At 40.0% G+C, this 27504-nt stretch overlaps 2 protein-coding genes across 2 annotated transcripts; both read right to left on the reverse strand.

The window, feature by feature from the left end:
* Nucleotides 1-997: 997 nt before the first annotated feature.
* Nucleotides 998-14576, reverse strand: LOC121180369 (microsomal triglyceride transfer protein). The gene is made up of 18 exons (XM_041035725.1): nucleotides 14392-14576; nucleotides 12336-12526; nucleotides 11948-12091; nucleotides 10074-10181; nucleotides 9873-9989; nucleotides 9637-9776; nucleotides 9404-9554; nucleotides 8484-8641; nucleotides 8151-8319; nucleotides 7914-8021; nucleotides 7500-7712; nucleotides 7172-7383; nucleotides 6910-7007; nucleotides 6488-6609; nucleotides 6123-6350; nucleotides 5105-5229; nucleotides 2405-2575; nucleotides 998-2308 (listed from the first exon to the last, which is right to left on the reverse strand). The coding sequence occupies exons 1-18, from the start codon at nucleotides 14450-14452 to the stop codon at nucleotides 2161-2163; spliced, it is 2664 nt and encodes an 887-aa protein (XP_040891659.1). The 5' UTR covers nucleotides 14453-14576; the 3' UTR covers nucleotides 998-2160.
* Nucleotides 14577-17698: 3122 nt separating this feature from the next.
* LOC121180370 (tetraspanin-5) lies at nucleotides 17699-27294 on the reverse strand. The gene is made up of 10 exons (XM_041035726.1): nucleotides 26873-27294; nucleotides 25460-25510; nucleotides 24343-24489; nucleotides 24076-24246; nucleotides 23812-23937; nucleotides 21494-21541; nucleotides 20702-20818; nucleotides 20032-20093; nucleotides 19693-19745; nucleotides 17699-19581 (listed from the first exon to the last, which is right to left on the reverse strand). Exons 1-9 carry the CDS (start codon nucleotides 26954-26956, stop codon nucleotides 19733-19735), a joined length of 819 nt encoding a protein of 272 aa, XP_040891660.1. The 5' UTR covers nucleotides 26957-27294; the 3' UTR covers nucleotides 17699-19581; nucleotides 19693-19732.
* Nucleotides 27295-27504: the final 210 nt, after the last annotated feature.

The following is a 27504-nucleotide window of genomic DNA, read 5'->3' on the forward strand; positions in this document are numbered from 1 at the left end:
TATTTGATAGACGGTTTGTCAACATGAGTAGGTATTTTTATTCTGCTCTATTCTGTGTTGACCATATTTGCATCTTAAGTCCTTCTATCTCCCTAACCTAATTACTCTTGCTGTTTGCAGTTTGAAAAAGTTCCCCCACTGAAAACACAGAGAAGCAAATGACATGGGTCAAAAGCAATTGAACAGATTTATGCCAACAGAAGTACACATTTGGCATCTGCCAGCGTGCAAGGTTAGCTTTCTGGTGACACTGAAACATCACCCGGGGCCGAGGCTTAAGTTTAACCTGACAGTTTGCTGCTGTGTTTATATGGTTGCCGTGGATGCAGCGAGACTGGCAGACACTGGTTTGCCCCCAGCTGCTCTCAGTGGTTTCTAAAGAATCTACATTAAGGCCCAGTTGTTGTGTTTGGATGCCAGTAGGGGCTCTGATGTCACAGCTGTGACACAAAAAAAGTCAAGATTTATTGCCTCACCTGGATCAACAAGTGTGTCTTGCATTTAGGCCACTGAGGTACATTTTGTCTCCTTAGACATACAAGAAACTACAGACACAAATGAGGGATAGGGGTTTGTGAAGCTAACAAAATGATAATGTGGACACAACATACACAGTGTGGCGTATAAAGAAAACCTTGTCTTTCAAAATCTACCGTGATCTATCCAAGTTCAAATTTTTCCATACTGAAATATGATTCCAGATAGTTTATTCTCCACTTGAGACTGCCACAAGGCAAGAACTTCGACACAATTATCACCGGTGATCAGCACAACTGATGGTCTACAGCCACTGTAGGGGTTCTGTGAGGCCAGCAATGCTTTTAGTTAAATAATGTCAGCATGTTAACATGCTCATAATGACAATGTTAACATGCGAATGTTTAGCAGGCATAATATTGTATTTGCTGTTATATTCTTAGTTTAGCCTGCTTGCATATTAACATTGCTAAGTAGTACTAACACGAAGCACAACTGAGACTAATGGAAAATATTCATTTTGCAGGTTTTTGCTCATAAACCAAAGCTTTGGACAAATGAAAAGCACTGGTGTTACAAGGAATGCCAGGTGATTATCAAATTGCAGGATTCGTGATAATTAACACGTTTTCTTTAGCATTGTCATCACAAAATATCTTTGAGTCCTGACCCGGCTGGTGTCAGCTCAGTATCTTTCTCAGACAAAACAAAACTCAAGACATACAAGCAATTGACAGCTGTTAGTGTAAAGTTGTTTTGCTGAATCTAAATCCATAAGTCAAGTCAAAAAGCAGGAGTGTTTCCAGTGCATATTTATTGTCAGCCAATTACAAATCCAGACAAACAGATCCCTAAATATGGAAACACATGTTAAGGGTGCCTAAAAAGTCTTTGCTACCCTACCCAAACATTTTCAGCAATTACAGCAATGTACAAAAAATATATTCAAGTGTTGGATTCACTTTTATAGGTATGATTTTCATCCTCAAATCTTACAAGTACAATGTAAAGGCAATGCAGACTTCATCTCTGTAGGAGCAATTAACAAATCACCACAGTGACCCGATACCGGATAAGTGGCAGAAAATGGATGGCTGGCTGGCTGGCTGGCTGGCTGGCTGGATGGCTGGATGCATGGATATCATTACACCAGTACATAAGTTATTTCAAGTGAGTGAACAGCAATACAGTGACATAAAACAATAAATTGCTCCTACACACATTTGATCAAAAAACAAAGGAATGTTGACTGAAGGGAGCGTTTCTGTTCATGGGGAAGTTAGTCCACTGTCTCCAGTGTGATATTTACATTTACATCTTTACTGTAACTGTGCTGGGAAAAAAATTACAGTGGTACTATTCGTATTACTCGTATTATGCATCAAATAAAACATACATCCTGTATGTGCCTGTCATAAATACATTTTCAAAGAAACCCATAAAAAGACAATGCAAGAATTCCTGATTCTAACAAAATTAAAATGACTTAAATACTCACAGGAATGTAAACATTGCATGTGTTGTTTAAAAAAAAAAAAAAAATTCACCAATTTTCTCTCTTTTAGCCATTCACTGCTTGAGGCTGAGGTGTGATAGCTGTCCCTGAATGCAATGAACCCTCCTTTAGCAACAATAACCTGCCCATAAGAATGAATACTCACTCCTGAATAGTTCCTGGTATTTCTACCAGCTGGAGTCAAAAACCTTCTTGCACATGTTTGAGTTCTCCTGGTGAAGAGGGAATTCAGAGCCAGGGACAAGCTTCTTCTTGCTCTTGCGCAACACAACGTTCTTCCCTGATGGTAGGCTCTCATATTTGGTCATGTATTCACTGAAAGCAGAGCATTATGAACAGAAAGTTAGGTTTTTCTTTATGTTGATTCAATAATAAAACCGCAATGAGTGATGAGTGAAGTCTCAATAGTACCTGTAGGGGAAGGCAGTTTTGTCCATCTGGATGCACACCAAGAAGGGATATTCAGAGAACTGGACCGTGGTGATGAAATCCAGCGATGCCTCTGTTTCAAAGCTGACCTCCACACCTGCCCTCATGAAGTCCATGTCCACAGTAACATTACCAGTGACCACTAGCGCTCCTCTGAGACCACAAGCAAGCAAAAACCAAGTTAAAATGTGTTAAGCAGACAAAGTTGACTACCCAGATTCACAGTCTTTGAGTATGACTTAGATCTGACTAATAGTCAGACTTCAGATAGACATCTGAATTCATCTGACAGTCATCGGAACAAATCCACTGCACAAAGCTGTCTAGTTCTTGAGTATCTTAGGAAGGACTATCCACTAAAAAGCACAGCATGCCTAATAAAGCAACCGCATCAAACCACTCAGCTCCCTTCACTCCATCAGGAAATGTTTGCCTTCTGGAAGAATTAACAGTTACAAGGACTTTTTTTAACGAAATTTCAGCAACAATACAAAAAATTCCAGTGCCGTTAAATCTCCATCCAGTGCAGACCGGTTGCAGAGCTGAGACGAGGCTACTTAATCTGGCAGGGCTCCATACTTCTGCTCACCCTTTAGTCAGGCTCATAATTTCCTTGGGCAGATTAAAATGAATGACAATGTCCTCATACTTTTAAGTTTCCAACAGGTTACTGCAGTCTTTCCCTTCTCATTGCTCACGCCATAGCATTGTTCACAAACCACAAAATATGAGCCATATTTTCCTCAGTGGTACTGGTCACCAGGTGTCACTGATTATAACCATGGAAACATGGCTCGTTGAGGTGGGTTAGCCTGGACATTCTCAAAATAAGTCTTTATGTTTGTGAAACTAACTTAGCAAAACTAAGACTGGTCTAACACTGCAGACCAGTCTAGAGTCCCTTATTTTATCCAAGAAAACTAAATGTAAATGTGAAATTTTACATTTCATGTAAAATTATATTTTATAAATGAAATATCCAAAAACCGAACATGTCCACAGGTTTATTAATCACATCTGAAATGCTGTTAACTAGCAGCATAATATAAAACAAAATAAGTGCTGCTATGGTTACCTGCAGTTTAATGTACCTGTGTTAGAGGTGTCCTGACAAACAACTGCAACAGGCACCTTCCAGTCAATCACTGTTGTTTTTTTTTTTTCTTTAGTCTTGGTATAACTACCGGTGCTGTGGCATATGGTACCTGTTTGTTTGTTTCTGCATCAGTGTTTCAAAAGCACAGTAAAGCTCAGAGACTAACAAGTAGAGTTTACCATGTAACAACTTCTCCTTATGTTTCAAGTCTCTGCCAAACAGTTGAAAATCCAACCTCTGTAACTTTGCCCATGGAGACATGCCTTGGCAGAGATGCCAGTGTGGTTTGTTCTGCTTCTATAGATAGCCTGCCAGTCTATTATCAGAGTGGAAGAGGTACAACTATGCTGATCCATTCACCTGCCTCTGCCATTCCCTTGCACACATGGGTCAAACCATCCTGAAGTCCAAATCCAAGATGTTACCCTTAACAGTGGTGAAGGGCACTAAATCCTAAAAATGGAGATATAGAAACTAATTTTTCTGTCTTAAAGCCACTTTTTTTGTTCCCTGTGATGCTGTTTGAACAGCACCATGTGTTTTGGGCAGCTTAACCTAGATTCCCATTGAAATCCCCCGTTCTTTTCCATCTTTTGAAATTTCTTTTTAGTAGAAATTTATATATAGAACTCTACATTCAATGTGTCACTAATGCAAGTGTAACTACACATCACTACAGATGGAAATTGATCAAATTTTTCAGTATAAAAAAAAAAAACAGTTTTCCATTTTTTTTGATAATGTTCATTCCTATATAAAATATAGTTTCCTTCAAAACACTTTTTTCAATTAGCAAAATAATCAAATCATTAAAAATCATGGAATATCTGACCAAAAACCAAGTGAACAAGACAAAGAATCTGACCTTGAGTCAGTGTGAACTTTTAGTATGTTTGGTTTTCATTAAGTGTTAAGGACAAAACTAAGTTGGTCCTTAAAAAGTACTGATGTGCACATTCAGCCCTGCCCTGCACGGGAAAAACCACACACATATTTGAATGTTAAAAATCAGTGACATTGCTGTTTAAACCCTGTTTCATCACCAGATGCTGCGAGCTAACCGACACCGGCGTGATGATGTGCTCCATTTTCAGCAGCTGGTGTTGTGCATTGACTGTAATGTTTTAAAATAGAAAACCAGACAGAGTTGACGTCATATTCACACAAACCTAGAAATGAGACAGGCGTAAGGCACAATACAGGAGCATGTCCAACGTGCCGGTGGAACAAATGAATCAGACGGCACTTATAGCCTTTCTAAAGTTCACATGAATCCGGCGTCAACAGAGATCTATTTGCAGTGCGGTGACATGGCTCAAAATTCTAAAACAACTTTCCTTTCAGTTACAGAGGATGTTTTCTAAGAATTATCTGCCTATCGCAAGGGCCTTTGGCCTGCAAGTGTGTTACATCATACTGTACATACAGTACTCAGTGAGATAATTTATCATTCTGTGGTTGTTCCTGACTCTGTGACCCATATACATAGCACATAGCATGAGGTTAAAAATTTGCCAGTGCCCCAGTTCGGCTACAGGACAAAAACACCTACGACAGCTGCTTATTTTATTGTCTCTGGACTGTACCTGTTGTTGACGCTGGTCTTTGATTCTCTGTACCACAGACTGATCTCCATGCCTCCAGAAATATCAATGGCTAGCCCTCCTTGAAACTCTGCACTCGCCTTCAGACCAGACTGCAGCTGGATGACCTGCAGGATCAAAAGGGAGAAGAAAAAAAAAACACAAAGGAAGACTTGATTATCTCTCGGTCCAGTTTTTGACCATGATAATTAAGATTCATAGTAAATATGTTTTAAGGATAAGGCTGGTCACAATGTGTATTTTCTTACTTTCAATCAAATCCCATGAAAAGACCAAAAGCAAACAACGAATCCTGCTTCCCATGTAGCCATATCCTGTCATAACTTATGTCATTGTGCCATAGAGCTCCTTTGTAGTCCAAAAACTAACTTTCCACGTTTCTTCATTACCATGAACATTGGCACTGTTGTTTAGCATTTGAGTCAATCTCACTTGCACCATCCTAGTTCAGCGGCTCACAAATAAAGTATGAATCCATGACTGAAAATAGTCCCCAACAAACGCATTGTTGCTCCTCTTTGAGTAATGTCTGCTAAAAATTACAGTGCCCGGCTGTTGTAGGAAATTATTTAGCCTTTTTTAAAATGAAAATATATATTTGTGACCTGCTTTGAAAGGTTTAGATCTTTGGGATATCAGTTCCACAGACAGGGTAAGAACTCAGAAGGTATTGAGAAACAGACCAACACACTGCTGGTTTTGGTCAGAAATGCCACATCCGTGCATCAGCTGTACGCATTTAGACCTTGTTCACACTCACATCATTAAGTTCAACAACTGAAGTTAATTAACTTGAGTCATTTGCTATCTGTGACTGCACCCACCTGCTGTTTGCATCTCCCGAGTAAACAAGTTCTGCTGTCGCTACCTGCTGCACGCATGAATCATTACTACTGGCTCTCACCCTCTCTCACACTGAATGTCAGCTTCAAACACTAATACATACTCAGCTCTTGTGTGATTGAGGTCTTAACGTGTTAACACAGTGGTGACCTCTTACCTCAGAATGATCAGTCAGCAGGATGAGACCTTTCACTACATTTATGGGATCCCCAGTCATGGAGAACATTTTGGACATGAGGTCACTGTAACCCTTGAAGAAGGTGACAGGCCTCAGCTGGACATCGAACAGCAGAGCCGACATCCCAGCATACGACTCCAGGTCCTCCTCTCCTTCGTCGGGCGTGGCAGCAATCAGTGACTCAAGACCCTGGGCCTCGATTGCTACCTAGAAGACACAAGGAATTTCCGAAGACATTTGATCTTTTCCGATGTTTCACTTTGAAAACTTGAAAATTTCAAACAATTCTTAGTTCTTGTTATTGTACACTCATTCACTTCTAATCATCTCTGTTGTTTCTTTACCTGTAGTCCATGTAGCATTGCTCCATTACTAGCACCATAAATATTCATGTTGCTTCTCCTCATGATCCCCGAGCCTGAATACAGGATGTCCAAACTGTATGTGGAAGTCACGTCAGCAGATTCTGTAGGGAGTGGATTTTTTTGTTTATTCACATGCTCGGGGTCGTCATTAAACGTACTCAAGTAGCATCCATGTAGCTGTGATGCTAGTAATCTTATAGCCCAAAACATGGACTAAGACACACACTAAAGTCTAAAGGTGCTGCAAAACATCAAAGGTGAATGTTTTCATGAGTCTGCAAGAAATTTAATACCCTTTTTTTCACATTTTATCACAAAGTCATTTTAAAATGACTTTGTGAAATGTCTTGTTTCTTTTTTTGTCGTTTTTGTAGGTTGAGAGGTGATGGTTGGTAACTTACGTGCCATGAATCCTGAGAAAGCAGATGATGACCCAACTTTTGCAAAACGGTCGTAGTTATGGGAAATCATGTCCTTCAAAGCTTGTCGTATGACTTTGCTGAAAAACGGAGAAAATAATTTTATAGTACAAGGTTTCAAACCTGTGTAATTAAAAATCTTTGGTTTTTATGCTTTATTTCACTGATAATTTTTGTCAGTTTTACAGCCTTTCTATTCAAAAGTTCTCATCTCAGTTGGTCCATTGAATGTCCCATAACACACCTTGCAGGCATCTGGAAGTGCAGGATGTCCTGGATCTTTGACAGCATGTACTTGTTCATTTCATGGGGCAGGTTTCCGATAGACAGAAGCAGATTCTTGACCTCCATGTAAGAGGGGTTGCTACTGAGGATGACGTCCGCAGCGGCAGCTCTCACGTTTTTCTCATAGATCCGTCGATTCTGATGGTAAACCCTGCTCACTGTCCGTTTTACCTGAGACCACAGAGAAGTACGCTACACGGTTTCAGTTTCTGTTACATGCTAATTGACATATTGTTAACATCCACACACATCAGTTCAAACAAAATGTTATCTTAACTATGGCGTACCTCATCGGTCATGAGCTTGCCATCGTATCTCTGCAGGGCAGTGAGGGCGATGGTGCTGTAAGCCCCAACCTCTGACTCTGCGTATTTGGTAAAGATGGGAATGGCCTCGGGGAGCAGTGAGTTTTTCAGAGCCAGAAGGTACATCTGGACCTCGGATTCAACCTGTGTGCTCTCAGGACCATCTAAAATCAGCTTCTTCACTTGCACCACTGTCTGAGGGGCAAACATACAGCAGAAGATCATCAGTCAGCTCTCAGATCCATTCATATTTGGTTGAGCACACTTTCATTTTTGTAACCTGACAATTCTAAATAGTCTTCCTTCTGAAAAAATATAGTCACGTTTTATAATAAATATTGCAGTTTTAGATTTTCAAATGAACTTGTTTTTAATATTTTGCTTTTAGAGGCTTACCGGCAAGTTGCACTCTCCTTTCTGACACAGTTTGTAGACCAAGGCTCCCATGATGATCACCACAGACTCTTTGATGTCAGTGCTGCCGATCCTTCCCTTAGAAATGTCCTAAAAGGGAAATAATTCATTTTAAACTTCACAGAAAACACTGCATGCTGGAATATAAATCAAATACAGTAGGACTCGGTTTTGCAGCAGTCTTCTGTCCTTAACTACTGACAACAACATGGCACTCACCAGCAGAGCCTGCAGCATTCTCTCATTGGGATGCGAGGCAAAGCCACATGCATAGAGAAATCTCTCCTGCAGGACCAAACCTTTGGCATCGGTGAAGTTAAGGAAATCAAGCATAGCATCCAGAGATGCAACAGTCTGGGAGGAAGTCACAGCATCCACCACCTGAGGGCTGGTAGCAGCAGGAAGAAGTTAAAGAGAGTAACAGTGAGTTAATCCGCTTGGATCCTGACATTCTAAAATGTTAAAAGTTAACACTAATTCAACAAAACAGCCGAGTGACGGTGTCAGTAGGGAAGCAAATGAGACATAGGAAAAGAGGAGGGGCTTATTTACAGAGATGTCTTGCTGGCACTCTTCAGCACTTTGAGGATCTCGTCCTTGGACGCCTTCCTAATGCTCTGGATGAGGTCCAGGAAGCTGCGAGGAGCCATGGCTTTGGACAGGCCTGCTGGCTCCAGCTGCTTCTGTTGAGCCTGCCAATGTTCAAAAAGCTAAAAGGAAGTACACAGAGGATGGGGGATTAGAAGTCAGATCGTCTTCAGTCAATACAAAAATATACATTATCTGTTTATTAACAGTTAGTGAAGAGTCATTTAAAATGACTCATACAGCTTTGCTTGGACCCTTTTTAATAGGAAGGAAGGAAGAAGGTCTAAAGGGACTGAAATGGTTCTTATACTGATTCAAAATGTTTTTAATGCAAGAACAGTACAGAAATCTTGATGCACCTGCATAAGAAATATTGTTACAAGACTTCCTCTGGTGCAAGTTATAATGACTTTTGTAAATTCATAAACAGTAGTGGTAGTAGTTTTTTTTGGTACGGGCAAGATAGACATGATAGCGTCTCGGAATTAAATGACTATAATTTATTAACAATAAAGCAGTTGTATCAGAAGAATTTTTTTTTTTTGTTAAGGGATAATTCACATTTTCTTATTTTGTTCATCATAGCTATCAATAATATGAACAATGTTAATTGGTGAAACCTGGGAATGCAGTGATATTTTGCTATAAATAAATTGAACACGTCAAGAAACACCAGTGGTAAAACAATCAGATGGGTTTTAAACAAATCTCTAGTTGAGCCAAACTTATTTGGAGAGGAGAAAAAAAAAGGCACAGTAAAATTATTAGCCAAACTGTCCGGTGTAAACATCCATCACAGTTTAAAGACCTGTGATGGTCTACTTGTGTTTGCATATGAGTGTGAAAATGAAGATGTGGTATGAAAGTGGACAGACTGTACTCACTGATGGACAACCCTTGCACTGGGCTTTGACCTTCTCAGCCACAATACCAACAGCTGCCAGTTTGGCATCAATCGACTTGACTACCCCAGACACATCTTTCCCAGCAGCCTCCAGTGGTCCAGCTCCTGTGCCTGTCAATGTGAGGGTTTGCCTGGGAGACAAGAAAACTAAAATGTAAAGTGCACTCATATTAGACGTGGCACCACTGATTTATTTTTTCTTAAGGCATTTACCTGGACACGACTTTAGCTGCAACAGATCTGCGAGCGTTAACGGACAGTGAGTGCATTTCTTCAGCCACGGCCGAACGGATGAAACCATCCTCAAGTGTGAACTCTGTAACAGAACTGGACTTCCGGTTCACACCCATGACCTGGAGGGGGTGGGGGGTCACATTGAGGTGTGATATATTAGTGACTCAGTCATGTTCGTATGTTAGCGTGCTGTGTTGGCCTGGATGCTGACTAACCTGACTGTGTGTGGTGAATCCAGTCTCTGCAGTCTTACACGTCTCCAGGAGCTTGGTTCTTGTCACTTGACCTTTTACTGCCTTGTACTCGACTGTGCACCTTCCAGACACATCATTCTGTTTAAAAACATAAGTCAAGTTGTTACGTGCACGAAAGCATGACAAAAATAATTCAGATGGGAGAATTATCGTGCCATTTACCTCTATAACCTTCCCAGTATTGAGCTGTACTTGCAGTAAGCTGGCCAGTCCTCGTTTTAGGTTCTTAATGGTTGCAGGTTCGGACCAGTAGGAATAAAATGCTTTTGCCTGCAGCAGATGCATAAAAAGAAAGAAAATGTTAAACAGTGTTTGACAACTAGATATAGCAGCTACTGAGGCCAGCAACCTGCATGTGTGCAGCAACTCACAAAGGCTTTCAGGGTGTCAGTTTTTCCCTACACACACTGGGTTTTAGCACATTCAATTTAAAGAAAGAATAAATCTAAATGAGAATTTACAGCTACTGGATTTTTGAGGCAGATGATGACAGCTAGGAGAAAAAATCTGATAATGATATATCAGCCAACACTGTTTTCAACATAAACACATAACATAAACAAACATTTCAGATAAGGATTCCTTAAAGTTTGTCACTAAAGAATTGTGTTGAAGATGTGTGCTAAGCGAGAGACTTAAATTTCAAAACTGATAAATAAAATAGGCCATTTTATTTATTTTTAATTCATATTAAATAATTCAAATAACAGCTCAGGCTGAACCAATCCTGAAAAAAAAAAACATATCACACCACAACTTTCTCCAATGAGGTTACAGTTTGGTTCAATACTGGACTCTGTGTCCTGGTCATGAGTGTAGAAAGCAGACGATTACATCATCCTACACTGTCTCCTATACAGTATGTAATTTATTTGTGGCACTCAACCACAATATCAGATAGGACCACCATAAATAGATTGTCCAGTGCTACCCTGTGTCTTTTTCCTGCCACGGCCTGCCATCATTATAAATAACCTAACAACACCAGGGGAGACACAAATCTATCATGTTTCACACACACTCATGTCTCATTCCTCAAAACTTCACTCAACACTGAACCAACATTAATCCCAACAAGTGAAATTTTAGCCAACATTAAAGCAAGGCTTAACCTAATGTCATTTTAAATGAAACTTTTCAAACTAAGATAAAACATATTCAGTAAGATGATGACACATCTATACACCACTAAAGGGTAATTAACTCTAAAGTGGTGACATTTTTCAATACATGTGTGGACCAATATGTAATCAAAACCATAAAACATTGTGTAAAGAGATTCACTGGCAGCAATATTCAGACATAAACCAATGTTGTATCATTCTTCTCCTGAGTCTTTAAATGAGAAATCCTACAATCAGTTTACTATCATTCCTTTGGCATTATTGGATAATATGCAGTGATAGTGAGACGATAACAGAGAATGAGTTTGGCTCAAGCTCAGACATCTCACAACTTGTATGAGCCTTATCCACCAACCTGGAGCCATTCTGTACATCAGGCTCGCTCATTCATTCATTGACCCTCTGAACCTGCTGACCTTTGCACGCACACACATCTGTCTGGTATTTCCCCTGCCAGCATCATCACTCCAGCACAATGGACGTAAGCTCATTAATTCTATGAGGACAACAACAGTGGAGTGCTGGAAGCACAATACTGACTCTGTAACGTTACTTATGTACGCATCGCTCACATGTTTAAAGACTCAAAGATGAAAACAAAGATCCACATAATAAATAAAAAAATGAATATAAATCATGTTAATATTTACCAAAAATATTCACCCCTTTCACTAAAAGGTGTTTTATTTTGACTGTATGTCAAAATAAGGATTAAAAACCTCTTAAAAACTCCCTCTTAAAAACAGATAATACCAGCAGTAAGTGGTGTAGCCACTTTTTAAGGACCTTCTGAGCATGCTGATTAATACCAAGAATTTGAAATTTGAAACTGCTGAAAAAAAAAATTCAAGTAATAGCTGAAAAAAATGTAACCATGGTGAGTGCCACGAACGGCATTGTTAATGTTCTTACCTTTCCATTTTTGAGATGCACCAAGAAAGGCTTAGTCAGAGCTGCTAGTTTGGTCTTCCCTAAAATGCTTTCCACTGTCGATCCATGGAGGACGTTCTTCTTCTCAGATCGATGGGACACAGGCTCCATCTTCACATTTGAGATCTATTAAAGACAGATCGTGTAATTTCAACGAAAGCAGACATTCCTTCTGCACCTTGCCAACGCGTCACCAGTTACACACCAAAAGGGAGAAGCAGACTGAACCACCAGCTTTATCAGAAACATATTTGTAGTCAGAAATATTATATGGCTCAATGTACCTTAAAATTCGCCTGATTAAAAGTTTAATAAATGTACTACATAATGACATCATATTTTCTCTCAGCATATCATTGGACGGACATACCGCCATTTGAATCAGCTGGTCATCCTTGCTGCTCGGATCTCTCCACACTAGGTTGACGTCAACATCACTTGAGATCCTGTAGCCAGCACTGCTCTCTTTTGACCCCCTGGCCTTGTCCACCAGCACCTCAGTGGTGTAGCTGAATTTGTACAGCTGGTTGTTGTTCAGCCGGGGTCCAGCAGCAGCACCACCTGAGGAAACACAGGAAACACAGCTGGTGAGTAAACAGTTCCACCTTCTCCACAGTGAGTGATCTATTATGAGACTTTCTGCTATTGTCATATTATACTGTGAAGGTATTGTAGATATGTTTATACAGTCTTATTATTTTTTTTTTTTTACAGGGATTATGCACATTGATGAACAAAACTGTAAGTGTGCAAAGGATTACCAAAAAAAAAGGAACTTGCATACTTGCATGTTTTTTGCAACTGCATAGTAACTGTAAGTATAAAATCCTTTTTCTTACCAAATATTTGGTTTAATTTCAAGTCAGCACTTTACACTGGTAGCAACGTGAAACTAATCATTAATCCATCACAGCAGCCATACAGCCATCTGACACCCTCATATTAGGATACCCTGTATCCTAACATGATACCCTTTGTCCTAATATGATAACGCAGTTGTGAACAGCAATTGTTTTGAAATTCAGTTGCTGTTGAGAGCTGCTGAAACAAAACCAGACCTGAAGAACAACAAGTCTCACATAACTTTGTGGTAGAATCTTACATTTCAAATTTCTGCACCATCACCAAAACCAGTTTCTGCTTGGATCTCAGATGTCAGAACTACCAAATGGGTGCACATTTAACTGTACTACCATTGATGACATTAGCTCTGAAAAGTGGAGAATCTATGCTGTAATTCAGATAATTTTTATAATCAAGCTTATTGAAACCTGTGACTAAATGCTCTGTGATGGATTTACAGTTTGTAAGCAAAATAGCTTACAAACACAAACATCAGTCGCTGTAGGCTTGAATTATCTAGAGACACTACAGCCTAACATTCATTAAAAAAAATAAGTGACCAACACAAAATAAAAATATTAAGTCTGAAGTTAAAGGTAATCTCTTCCATAACATCAGCTGTGGGCCACATAAACTCTGAAGTGCTATTTTTAGCTTTCCAAACATAATTTAGACATTGACAAGAAAAGTCTTTCTCAAAGATGAGTCTCCTTCTTCACCTCCTTTTCAGAAATAACCTCTGGTGACAGTACTGAGGTGATTCAATCAGCGCCCATCTAACTGGGTGTGTTCAAAGTGAGAGAAGATAAAAATCCCTCCTCTGCTCTATTAATGACAAGCTTTCCATTAGATATGACATCAGGCCACGAGGGAAGACAGACTGACGTGTCAGTATTTGATTTCATCACCGGTCACTGAGGAACGTGGATCTGAATTCAACAAATAAAAACTCTGAGTCAGTTTGTCTTTTGACTGCTTGGTATTATCGCCCAGTATTAGCACTTGAATTTGCCTGTTTTTATTTTCCTGTGTCTTCATTTTGTTACAAAGCACTTTGAGCTACACCTCCTGAATGAAAGGTGCTATTTAATAAAGTGTATTATTATCATTATCATTATTATCGTTGTCAACAACTGACCGAGATATTTGAGGAACATCCCAAGCAAATCACTAACCTGCAACCCAGATCCCTTTTTTGTTTCATTATTACTTTTAACTATACTCTTTCACCTCTTATCAGCGATGTCACAAAGCAGCACTGTGTTAAACTAGTCCATTGGCAATGAACATCAACCTAGCCTGATTTCCCGCCAGGATTCATTCATTTGGGGATTTTAGAGTATGTGGCACAGTCAAATACAGGCTGCAGCCATTCAAAATCACAGACACACATACTATGAAAGATCACCAATTAGTTTCCAAATTGTCATCCATGAAAAAAAGTGTTTTGATCTACAAAATAGTCTAGTTCACACATTTCTTCTAATTGAGGATGGAGTTGATTCTTTGAAGCTTCATTAAGGGATTTGCTAAAGGATCCCAACTATATCTACACAGAGAAAAAAAAGTGTCCATCCACTCACCTTTGACAGAAGCTGAGACAGAGGAGGCTGTACAAAGCAAGAACACAACAAGAGTTAACATTGTGTGTCTTCTCTGCAGCCAGACGAAGCAAAGCCGACACAAAAAAAAAGTCAGTTGGCTGAAGTAGCACCAAAGGGCCAAAAAGAAAGGCAAAGCAGCTCCGAGCTTCCCCTGTTAGGTTTTATCGGAGAGGAGGGCAGACTCCAAACTCCACGCTCAAGTACTAAGTACGAGATTAACCAGCAAATCATTAACCTGAGGAGCACAGATTTGACAGGAACTTCTGCTATTGGCAGATGCAGCCAGGTGCCATCTTTTAATGCAGCGGGGCAGAAGCTGTGTCTGCGCCCGGACATGTGATCAATCAATCAGTGGAATGAGATTATCAGATTGATTCAATTCATCAAGCGATAAGTGGCGCTCGATGTCTGGATTTCAGTACATGTCCTGACAAGTCGACAAATAATCGAGTAATGCTATTTTTTGATATAAGATTTAATATAAATATTTATATTTACCAGGCGCTGGAAGAGAGACGTCCTCATGTTTAACACCTTTCACCTAATTTCTTCCCAGGAGGAACAGTCGATACTTTGTCGTTCCGTCTTGGTTGGAGGAAATGGGCAGTCTGTCCATGAAGCCAGCCCTCTAGCTCAAATTACAGCATCTGAGGAGGACCAAAACTTTGGTAGACTTCAGCTGATGCTCAGTCTGTGCGGTAGAAATTGAATATTCCGTGGATTCGTTTAGCACAAGTTTTGGACACATGAACACAAAGTTACAGCTATAGAAGATATTGCAACCTAAGTATGTTTAAATTAAAAATATTAGCAACGTTATTCGAATTATGTTGTATGTATTATGTGTTGTATTATGCTGTATGGGTGGATGAGGGTTGATTAAGGGTCCCATCAACTGAAATGACCCTTGAGGGTGTGCCTCTTACAGGAGCCAGTTCAGATGATGTGCCCCTTAATCATTTTCCATCAGCAGGAGTGGCAGAACTACTTCACACTTACTCTACTGTCTTTATTTTGATGGCATAGATTAAATACACTCACCCTATTATGATATTGTTGTATGACTCTGTAATGTATCTGACCTTATAGCCCATCTTCATCTTATTTGATGTGTTTAGTCCTTCCTCAGCTTTATGCCTCTTGACATTAGTTTAATAAGACTGTTTATACATTTTTCAATTGAACATTGTCCTGTCACATTCCACATCCAGATTGATATAGAAATTTTAAAGTGGTAATATGGAGTCAAATGGAAGTAAAAGTACAGAACTATTCAAAATGTACATAAAGCACATCAGTCTGCATCTCACTGAAATGTAGTGGAGTAGAAGTGTAAGGTACTAAAAATGGAAATACTCATGAAAAGTACAAGCATTTCAAATCAAAATTCTCTTACAGTACTTACAGTGTAAATGTACATTTTATTACTGAACTCCAAAAAGGCAACAGACATTATTCAGCAAAACTGAATACAGTAAATGTAAATGTATGTGAACATCCAGTGGGTGTCAGTGTTTGTCTGCTGATGTTAACCGTCTTCCTCTCCAGAGGTTGTTCTCGGTTTCCAGCTTCAGCTGATGAATCTGAATCCAGAGTCGTACTGAAAACATCACTTCACCACTGACGTGTCTGTACAGAGTGTTTGTCTCTTCACACTGAGATTATACAATCCCTTTCCGGCACACACACACAGACACAGACACAGACACACACACACACACACCATATCCACTCTCCTTATCTGATGATTTTCTCACTGTCCTGAAGCTAGACGTCTCCAGACATTAGGAAGCTGGTCTGTCAGTAGATAATGGTAGTGATGTCAATGTCCAACTTTAGCCAGCTGTCAGGAGCTGCTGCTGCTGCTGGGCTTCTCCAGTTGACACAGTATCTATCACAGATCATCTCTGACTGATAAAGTACCAGGAAGTATGTCACTACCTATGGCACACTGAGGGATGGTTACTACCTTTTTAACAATGAAATGGATGAGGAGGTTTCCATAGCAAAAAATATACTTTTTCCAGGATAAAGGTAATGTCACAGGCCGAAATTATGGCAAAAAAATCCACAATCATACCAAGCACATGTGCAGTAAAATGGTTAGATGGCTTTTCTTTCAGTGACTGTGCAAATAGTGCAAATTGACAAAGCGTGCGATACAAAGGGCAACACAAATAAGCATATAAAGACCATTTAGAGACAATAAGAACTTCTGAATTTGTAGCGGAAGGGTACAGGATATTTAGATGACAGATTTCACCCAAATGAATGACACACACACCCACACAGACATATTCCTGACAACTCAATACACGTGTTATATTTAAAACTTCAATGACTTAGCTTGGATATTCAAAACATTTTGGCACTGAAGAGTAAGTGAATGTGTTTGAGAGGAGGGTTGATTATATCAATGGCAACGAGTCTGCTGCTGTTCTCGATCTGGCCGGAAGAAACACTGAGGCATTTGGCCAAAGGTCAGATCAGAGGTTTGAAATCAGTACCTGATGACACAGCAAAGAGATACACTTATCAAAGCTGGATATCTAAATTGCAAATTATCTGTGATGTGTTGAAAGAAAAGTGTGTGTGTGTGTGTTGTTCTCTTTGTGAATGAAGTGCAGTCACTCCACCTCAATCTAATCAACAAATGACAATTAGAGAACTGAAAACAGTGTGAGACAACAGCACGAGCAGTAGAAAGACAAAGCCCTGCCCTCACTTTCAAAACTAACCTCATGTACAGTATGTATTTCCCAGCTTTTCATAAAATCTGATCTGCATCAAGACCATTCTCTTGAATGATAATGGGTAATTTATTTGCACTTACATTTACATAATAGTTCAAATCAGAACAAAATAATATTTGAGTAAAAGTATCACACATTTTGCTCTTACTGTAAAACCAAAGCTGGTCTCCATCTCCATCTTAGGGCTCCATAGAAATAAGAATTTGATCTTACAGCTTGACATTGTTTCAGCATTCCTTGATGAGATGTGATTGATATGAGATGATGTGGATGACATGTCTGTTACTGGTTCTAAGGTGATAGTGGCCTGTTTGGAACTTTTATCAATAATAACTCCCCACCCACCCCAGTGGTCGTACTGTTATCATTGTTCCCATGGATGGATCACTGAACAGGCCCAGTGGGCACAGACTCAGGGGCCCCCCTGATCCCTTGGACCCCCCTTAAATTCCTGGACTTGTGCCTGATGTCTATTGTATTATTAGAAAATCACTGCAATCTAGATAAAGTATACACAGACAAAAGTGTACAAAGAAACACATTTATTAAGATATATATTTACAACTTGTTATGATCCATTTATTTACAAGAATCAGGTGTACACATGAAACACAAAGCAAAACATTTTAATCAGGAGTATGTAGGAAATACAAGTATGGCACTGAGTGGTAAGAAAGAGTGTGATCAGTAAACACCAACAATCATATGAAGCTTTTTTTCCAGGGGCGGGGGGTGGGGTCGGGGGTGTTGACTCTGAGGCCGCTTTATACATTTATCATAATACTTCAAACTGCTGACATATATTGTTTAACATCCTTTGTGTGAACTCAGTTCACACAAAGAAAAAGCTCTGTGTAACCTGCTGCAGGTTCACTTTGACGTTAGATGAAATGGTTGCTTTTACTTCCATGCTATACCGCTCTTCTAATTGTTGACTGCCAATTATCGGCTTCCAAGTAATGTCTAGAAACAAAAACATATAAAGTTTCCAAGTTTGCATTAAAAATAATGCTGGTGTGAGAGCCTGCGCGCTCTGATTTCAAGCACAATGTGTTAAGTTGGCTCTGCAATATTTCTACAGTGAAGTGCCACCGAGAGGTACTGGCATGCCATCAATTATGAGACTTGAAAATAGCTTGTATCCTAATTTTCCAGTGAAAACTTACAATTCAAAACAGGAACGATCAAATGCAACCAACAAAGGTATAGTATATCATCAGTTAGGTAGATTTCATAAAAAAAAAAAAAAAAACAGAAAAAAAACAACACAAGCAACAATTCAAAAATAGAGGAAAATGAATGCATGAGAACTGACTGACAACAAAGATAAAGTAATGTGCAATGGCACAACACTTAAAATGTGCAGAAATGTTTTTTCTGTCAGGCTTATTTTGGACAAACTCAAGATGAATCTGACAGTTATGGAGCACCATGAAGTTTCAGATACTGTTTATAAGTTTTGTTTTCTTTTTTTCTTTAAGGAAAGTGCCCCCTCCAGTGGCTGATGTTTGACTAAAATAACAGTCAATCGTGACAAAAGCTGAGTGGCTACAATGAGCTTCATCACTCTTATATGAAGACTAAAGTGCTTAAGGCTGAGTTTTTTTGATTTACATGCCACATCTTCTAGTTTCTTTCGGCAGAGATTTCTTTCATGTAACTGCCAAACTCATACAAACTGCAATTTTAGAAACATATTACATCCATTATTTTGCTTCACACTAACTACTACATCCACCTCAGCCCCACAAAACTCTGCTCACAAACTGTACGTATCTGTAAGATATGAGTGTGATCATCTCACATAAGGAAATAAATTTAAAATTAATTCTCTGTAGCTTTAAGTCATTAAACATTCAACAAAGTGCTAACCAGCCGATTCACTCCAAACTAGTGACTATTTTACAAACATTTTAAAAGACTTAACATTAATGAAATACATTTAGGAGAGCCAATGTCCTACCAGTAGACAATAGGCATGCAGTGCATTTCCAGAATCAGCTTTGTACATAACCCTTACATGCAGTGTTAAAAACTGCAGCTGTGAGACATATAAAACCAAGGCCCTTTTATAAATGAAGTGCTACCTCAGAGAAAACAACAAATTACCTTCATGTGTCCTGTTTTACCTATTTTATGACCCCCTCCGCTATCACTGCAGGCCTGCCAACTAAACTGGGTGTTATGCTGTGAGCTACTTTAAGATCCTATCTGCCTATACTGCATTTGCTTAATTTGTACTGTATGAGAGCTACAGCACATTTCAGAGGTTGTGCTTCATTTAAAAATAGGGCCGCAAATAACTCTAAAAATAACTCTAAATTTATTATGTACATATGAATGAGACTCTTTGTTCTGGACACTATTAGCTGATTAATTTATTTCCCTTCATTGCTGGTGTCCAAACTGCAGAGTCCTGTAGAAAAAAAAAACAAAAAACACTTTTGTATCAACACATTCCCCAGGGGAGCGGGACAGATCAATAGTTTAGACTTGAATGTTAATGATGAAATCTAATAGTGCTTACCTGGTACATCCTTCTTGCCTTTGGTGACTCTGTGGAGATCTTAGGTAAACAAACTGCACAAAAACAGGGGGCAGATTTGAGGACAGATGCAATAAATGCAAGACATAAAATTCACAAATTCATAACAAACTGCTGACAGTTCTTTGAGGCTGTGCTTTGGTTAAGAGGAGGTTTCTGGACTCTGATGAAGGCCACAAGCTGACATGCATCAGTCTCACAATAAAATAGTGCAAGTAGGTCCAAGTAGGTAATGTTTCAACATTATCGCTCATTATTAAGAAATCATTGTTCCGAGGCCAAGTGAATTTGCACTTGAATTAATGAACTGTTGACACTTACCAACTCTCTCTCACGGCTTCAATGTCACTCACGAGATTCTGCGCTAAACAGATGCCAAAAATCTGAAACCAGAAACATACAAAACAAAAAGATGTTAGGCTCATGTAAAGTTGACAGAGATTACATCAGATCACCTCCAGCTCAACATTGGCAAGACCAAGGAGCCGGTGGTGGATTCTGACCAGGGGGAGGAAATAGAGATGGTGGACTCAAACAGGTTCCTGAAAGTGACCATAAACAACAGAGGCGACATCAAGGCCAGGGAGACCAACAGTTTCACACGCTGGCGAGGAAGGTCAGGTGTGTTGTTGTACTTAGTCAGGAGGCAGTGGTGGAGAGAAGGATGAGGGTCAAAATGGAGACCATCCTGAGCAACCCCCCTCTTCCCCTCTGTGATAAGCTGTGGAACATTCACCTTCGCTAACTGCAAGATGGAGCGATTCAGGAGCCCCTTTGTGCCGACAGCCATCAGGCTGTTCGATAATGGCAGTTGTTTGCTACATTATATTTATTGTATTGTATTTTATCTATGCTAATATACAAATTTTTTTATCTGCACTTCTTTGACTGTGTTTCTGCTGCTGTTAACACCCAAATTTCCCTTCCAGAGGATCAATAAAGTGTTATCTCTTATCTTATGAGAAAGTAAAGTCTTTACACTGTTGCTCACCTGTAGTAATGCAATCCCAATAAAGATGCCTGCCACCACTGTCAGGTTGTCTTGAAGCCACTTCTCAAACTGAGGGACGCAGCCTTTGATGTAGATGAAAGTCCGCTGCTCAGAGTCCTGGGAGAACATTTAACAAACTCACAAGTCAAACCAGTATTTACAGCCTAATAATCAGATGCAGATGAAATGTTATACTTTGTTTACCCTTTGAGAGGTTTTATATCTCAGAGTTACTGTATGCAATCATGTTGGGGTTTACTTTGCAACAGTGGACAACATAGTATTTTATAATGGTAGCACATTATTCTCCTTTTCATCTTGTGGTCTCCTCAAAACTCCTTCACAATAAAATTCCTCTCAACTAATGTTGCCTGGTTGTTAACACACACTCAACTCACTGTTTTCCTGCTCTGTCTCGTTAAAACTGCTTCACTCTGGCTTTTCCCTCACATTTAAAGTCAAGAAAACAAGAGCAGCCTTTTCCTTACATTATGCTTCTATGGAGTAAGGCCAAAGCTAATGACGGGGGAGGGGTTTCAATTCCTGTTGCATTGCTGCGGCATGAGTAATACCACACGAGCCAAAGTGCTGATGGAGAGCCAGCTGCTGTGTTTTGAAGAGTGAAGGGTTGGGAAACATACTGAAAGAGGAATATTGTACCCAGGGTGGAGTACCTAATGACCTCATGCAGACATATAAACCTGCCTGAGGCAAAATAATCACTCTCCATACAGTTTTTTTTTAAACACCGGCTTAGTTTCAGAAGAGGGTTATAAATATAAGCTATCTCACCGTTTTTGCTCGGATATCGTATCCACACTGAGTGTTGATGACATCCTCCTGTGAAGAGAAGACGCTTCATGCTTATTCATTTTTCATAAGGTAAAGTCAAGTCGTTTAGTGAAAAGTTGATGCTGCTTGTCTTCAACCTGGACTTCATTCACAATTATGACGGTTTTGTCACTTTTTCTCACTGTCAAGCTGAACATGCTGTACCACTACATCACCAGAGGCACTGATGTCCAGCACATTACTGTAGTGCAGGGGTGTCCAAACTGTTCCAACCAACGAAGAGCACAAAGTTTGACCAATCAACTGTCTGAAGACTGAGATCAGTTGATTAAATGAGTCAAGTCAGGTGTGCTGCTGCTTGGTTGGAACAAAAACCTGCAGCCACACCGGCCCTTTGTGGAACAGTTTAGACACCCCTGCTGTAGTGGGTTTGGCCTCTGGGGATGTACTGGACAGTTGTGGTTTCAATGAACTACACCTGTGTAAATTGACTTCACTTGGACTTCATTGGTGTGAGACTCTGCACACATTTTGACCTGATAAAACCCTGAAACAATTGAAAAATAAATCTGACAACACACAGTCACAAATTTGCTCAAGGGGCTTAACAATCTGTCCTTAGACCCTCTGCTCCAACAAGGAAAAACAGAAAAAGTACTGTTTGTGTAGCCAAAGTACGATAGAGCTTATTCCTCTGTGGCATAGAGTTCCACTGTTGTACAAACACTATTAAAAACATATAAATACACTACTCCTACATTACTCCTACAGTACCCAGCTGTCTTATGACATTATAAAACCATTTTTTAAATGTAATCATATATTTGTGTCAGAAAGTGCTGAGAGATGGACCAACAATATAAGAACAAAACACTTCTGTGTTAAGCTCTTAAATGCCAAAATCTTGAAGGCTCAGACTGAAATGCTTTGGTGTGGTTGGTGTGTCTTATGTCTGACAGATACAAGAAAGAAAAGTCAGTGTTTAGTGCAAGTAATAACCGCCGGGAACAACCATTTTCTCTTGATGCTGATTGTCATTCATGTTTGCTCCCAGAGGATGACCTCGTTGGAACAGCATGTCCTTGGGTCAGCAAATAAAAAAGCGATTCTTGTGCAACTTTCATTACAGTGAAGCACTTCTGTTTTGCTGCAGCAGAGTGCTATCTGCTTTACACAGTGAGCAGCAGTTAGAGAATTTTTCTGCCAAAAACACTTGGTCAAGGTAGCTCCTCCCAGCCCCTTTCAGACTTTGCTGTGCTGGCAGAGTCTGAGAGGACTAAACACGGAGGCCTGGACGTCCTGTTGGAAGTCAGCCATAATAGTCTTCTGGAGGACACAGATAACCAAGCTATCGGTCACAGGGACCTTCATAATTTCCCCTCCAACTGGAGGCAGTATAAAGGTTTCGAAATGTTAGACAGAGACCTACTCAGTTTAAATTCCAACTCTAAGATACAAAAACACCAAACTGGCTATGAAAAAGACTTAAACAGACTTGTGCCATAACTTTCAATCAATGGCTTACTGTTTGATTATATCACGCCTGGTACATGTGACCACTCTCCCGTCGGTGGGTTGGTCACAGTCTCAGTGAATCCATTAAACCTCGTATGTGCATTATAGTCCTTGTTGTCCTGCCAATGAGACTGTTGTAAAAGTTCTGATAATCACTACAACTCTCTAACCCTCTACTGTTTATTCCCTCAAGCACACAAGCATCCAGGCTGTGTGGATGTCTCTTTTCACTGTCCTGGGACTGCTCTTGCTCTCCTGGCTATTGGTGTCTCATTCCAGATGTTTTGGATCTGGATCTGTGTCCTCCAGGAGTCCGAGTCTCTTCCTTGCTTTTTCTCCCTCTGTGTATTTGTGTCTTTCTTTTAGACGTGAATAATGTGCTTGGTTTTGCTGCCTGTATGTTTGTTTGTGTTGTCTGTCCTCTTACCAGGTCATCGTGGACAGGAGGTCATGTGGCTCAGGTCCTATCTGTTAGCGGGGCCTGGAAGTTGCTTGATGTCCTTCCAAATCATATTCTCCATGAATGCGTCTTCATAATGTTTACAGTCTATAACCCTGCCATCCTGTTTGTCCATACTGTAATCTTTTTATCTATCTATCTATTTCTCTATTCTATACACACAGGGAGGGTTCCCTCCTCTCTCACTCTGTTTCTTACATTTTTTTCCCCGTTTAAGTTTTTTTTTGGGGGTGTCTTTCTGTGTCCTAGTCTAGGGTCTAGGGACAGAGGTTGTTGTAATACTGTACAGATTGTTATGCCCCTTGAGGCAATTTTGTGATTTGTGATACTGGGAAAGACATACCGCTGGATCTTTGGTGCAGCAAGAAAAGGGCACTCCACATTTCTCCCGACTCGGGTTCGAATCAGTGCAGTTGAAGTAGATGTTCAAATTCCAGTCATCAGCTCCAAAAGCTCCACAACACTCCCACTACAAGGTTAAACAGACAACGAAACCTCACATATACGTCAACAACGTCCTACAGAGATGAATGACTATGAGTCTCACAAGGTAAAAACAACACTGGGCTGAAATCACTACTTAGGATAAAGAACAGATAGTGCTCACATATTCCTGGGTGAAGTCTATCAAGTTCTGCAGGTCAATGTCGTCCCTGTATGCCCGAATGTTGTTGTTAATAAAAAAGTTGAGCTGGTCCTTGATCCAGTCTTTGAAGACAAAGGCCAACACTCCTGCAGTCAGCTCCAGGAAGAAGATGATACCCAGGAACACAGAGAACTGAAAATACATAAACATTCACAGTTCTCTGAATTTAACAAAAGTTAAAATCAGGAGAGATTGAATCATTTCTAAAGAAGGCTAAAGGGAACGTACAAACTTGAGCAAGAAAGAGTTTTCTCGCAGAGCTCCGATGCAACCAGCGAATCCAAGAATGAACATAACACCACCCACCACAAGGAAGAGCCAGACCGGGTCAAAACCCCCCAGATCTGTGATGGATGAGATGTTAGAGAGAACACCCTGGTGAGGAAGCAAAAGAGGGCAAGAGTGAGTGGTTAGAGGGGTCAAGTCATCTGAAATCTCATTGATGTCCACTGTCCTTACTAAAGGCAGGTCAAACTAATTGTTCTTAAGGAAGAGAATGACTTCGGTAAGCTTCTGAGCATGTACTCTTCCCAAAAATCCCAACCTGAATAATGCAACACTAGTAACAGCTAATATGACTGGCTGTTAGCAGAATCAATCTGATACAAAATCCACTTACCAGCACCTCTAAAGCTCATAAATTTACAGTTATGGTATTATTTTGGGGAGGGAGAGGGGGTGTTATGTACCACACTATTTCCTGTCTGGGAGCAGAAGCTTCCTGGAGTCTACACTGCTTTCCACACAACCGCTCCCTGGCAAAGAAAGAGCCCAGCACATAACCCCTCAGTTTGTGTATTGATTAAACGAATGAGATAAGTAAGTCAGTAAGTGAGGTGGCAGAAGTGGTGGCAGGTGAGGTTTTTGTTTACCTTTGGACGGAGCCCTTGTTTCCAGACTTTGTGCTAAGCTAAGCTAAGCTAACCGGCTGCTGGTTCCTGCTTCATTTAACATGCACACATATGTGTATGCCATGTAAGACGAATGAAACAATAAACTAAGAAGTCATCTTTAAAGGTTCTCCAGAGAAAATCAAGACACCCTCACTGGACTCTCTGTCTCCCCTTTTAATACCCCCCCCCCCCCCCCCCCCCACCAAAGTACTGAATGAATAAATCTGTGAAATGCATCAGATCTATTCAGAGTCCATTGTTCTGTGGAGTGTCCCACTGGAAAGCATGACGTTCCTTTTTGATTCAGTAAAACCACTGCTTCCCTTTTGTGCAGACAGGTGGGCGTAAATGTCAAGTGGTGAATGTAAAGGATCCGTTTAGTTCATGAATTATTTGTTGATGTTTCATAAGTGAAAAGATTCATGCAATTTAAAAAAATGCATAAAACTCACTTTCTCGCTCCAAGCCCACAAACCAATGCCAAGGAATGCCACTCCAAGGAACTGAGGAACAAAGAGACAAAAGAGATGAGAGTGCAGGATTATTTTGCAGTGACTGCAACATGTAGTCATCACACAGATGCACTGAGAGAGAAACCACAGAGAGATTTTCCTGGCTCTGGTCCATCACTGAATACTTCTCATCTCAGTCTGCAGTATCAGCAGGAGACTCCCACATTAGAAAGCATCTTTAAACAGCCTGAGCGCATTTAATGACTGTCCAAGTTTCCACCTACAGTGTAAGAGTCCAAAACAGCACCATCAACACATTTCAAGTTAGGAATCGATGCATGGAAGGACCATTGACTGTATGGATGGCTGAGATCCTCTGTAGGGACTGACAGTATTTAATCTACTGTAATAGCCAAAACAGACATCTATGTAATCTATTAGTCAGGCAAGGGAAAATTAATTGGCTACAATTTTAACAACAAATTAATAATTTCAGTCAAACTTTCTCTAGTTCCAGCTTCTCAAACGGACAGTTTTGCTGCTTTTCAGTCTGTTATGTCACTGTAAATTAATCATGTGTGAGTTCTGGTCGGACAAAACAAGATATTGTATTATTGGCCATTATTATTATTGTACAGCCCTTATCCACATTAGTGCTTCAGCAAACAATTTGAATTTTGAGCATTTTAAATAAGGCAATTTGATGTGTATATATTTAATAAATACTTGGCATCAATGAATGTTATTATTAAAGCCATTTGTTATCCCCATTAGCAACTTTATAAAAAATGTTTGAGCCCACTCCTGAAACAGAAGAAGTAGCCAACCTATTTAAAATTAGTGACTTGAGGCTCAAAGCGGGACTTCCAGAAATTCTAGATGGGGTTACTGCTGAGTCCAAACCACAAAGAGAGACGCCTGTTTTCTTTCTGTTGTCATTTCACCCAGTACAAGATGATCAGGGATGAACATGAAATGCTCTGAGTACAGTTTGTGCTGCCCCCACCCAAGCATCTCTGACACAGTACAGTTAGAAATGTCCTCACATGAACAAACACATGATGTTAACTGCCTCCATGGCAGCTCTTCACACACTGACGCTGACAACAACAACAACACGGAGAGAAAACAAAAAGCGTGCTGATAGCTGATGACAGTGGGAGCAAGTGCATAGGAGCAGTGAGCCTACTGCAGGGATGAAACCATTCATGACAACCAGCAGGGAAAAAAAAAAAAAAAAAAAACAAGAAAGAAAGAAAGACAAAGAAAACGCCACGACTCTCGTAGAATTAGAAATCAAAGCTGTTGTTGGTGGACAAAAAAAAAAAAAAAAAAAAAAAAACATGTCATGTCAGTGTGTTAAGCTGAGGATACACCAGGCCTGAGGTCGCAAACAGCAAACAGCGGACTTACCCAGAATATGATGTTGAATCCGAAGATGAAGTACTTGATGCAGCAGCTCACTTCATGAGCCTTGAAATGCTTTCCTGACATCATTTGGATGGATTTGGGGTTTTTTGCTTGTTTGTTTGTTTGTTTTTCCACAAACGGTAGTGGAAGAGAATCACATCTATGGTCCTCACTATGTTTGACAGCCTGGTTGTAAGAAACACCCTTTTATTTTTTAAGGCTCGACAAACGCGCCGTCAGTAGCTTCAGCGTCTAATTATAAACATCATACTGTATTCCGCTGACAAAAGGCGCAGATGAAGCGACGGAGGAGCGTTTTATCTGCCACTGCCCCTCTGAGGATACCACTATATTCCAATACAGATCTTCGAAGATATAACGGTGAAATTAATCCACTGAAGTCAACCAGATACAAACCGATGGTCTCCTATCTGACCCATAATCTAGACATGGCTGTTATTTGATAGACACGTGTGGGAAGCCAATGATTGTCTTTAGTGGTATGAAGAGGCGGGACTTCCTTCAGCAGACCTCAAATAACCATAAAATACAGCAAGCCGTGATGCTTAATCACTTAGAGTATAATTTATTCATCATGGACTAATGAATAAGGCTTATAACAGGAAATACGACTA

Source organism: Toxotes jaculatrix, chromosome 4 (assembly GCF_017976425.1).
Source record: "Toxotes jaculatrix isolate fToxJac2 chromosome 4, fToxJac2.pri, whole genome shotgun sequence".
Taxonomy (NCBI): Eukaryota; Metazoa; Chordata; class Actinopteri; family Toxotidae; genus Toxotes; species Toxotes jaculatrix.

Excerpts from the sequence above, each read along its gene's own strand:
- LOC121180370 (XM_041035726.1), bottom strand. The coding sequence starts at position 26,956 with ATGATGTCAGGAAAGCATTTCAAGGCTCATGAAGTGAGCTGCTGCATC. Across the intron at positions 24,490-25,459 it reads TGTGGGCTTGGAGCGAGAAA|GGTGTTCTCTCTAACATCTC; the intron begins GTGAGTTTTATG and ends CTTCCTCACCAG. Across the intron at positions 20,819-21,493 it reads ACGATATCCGAGCAAAAACG|GACTCTGAGCAGCGGACTTT; the intron begins GTGAGATAGCTT and ends ATGTTCTCCCAG.
- LOC121180369 (XM_041035725.1), bottom strand. The coding sequence starts at position 14,452 with ATGTTAACTCTTGTTGTGTTCTTGCTTTGTACAGCCTCCTCTGTCTCA. Across the intron at positions 8,022-8,150 it reads GAATGCTGCAGGCTCTGCTG|GACATTTCTAAGGGAAGGAT; the intron begins GTGAGTGCCATG and ends TTTCCCTTTTAG. Across the intron at positions 6,351-6,487 it reads CAATGCTACATGGACTACAG|GTAGCAATCGAGGCCCAGGG; the intron begins GTAAAGAAACAA and ends TGTGTCTTCTAG.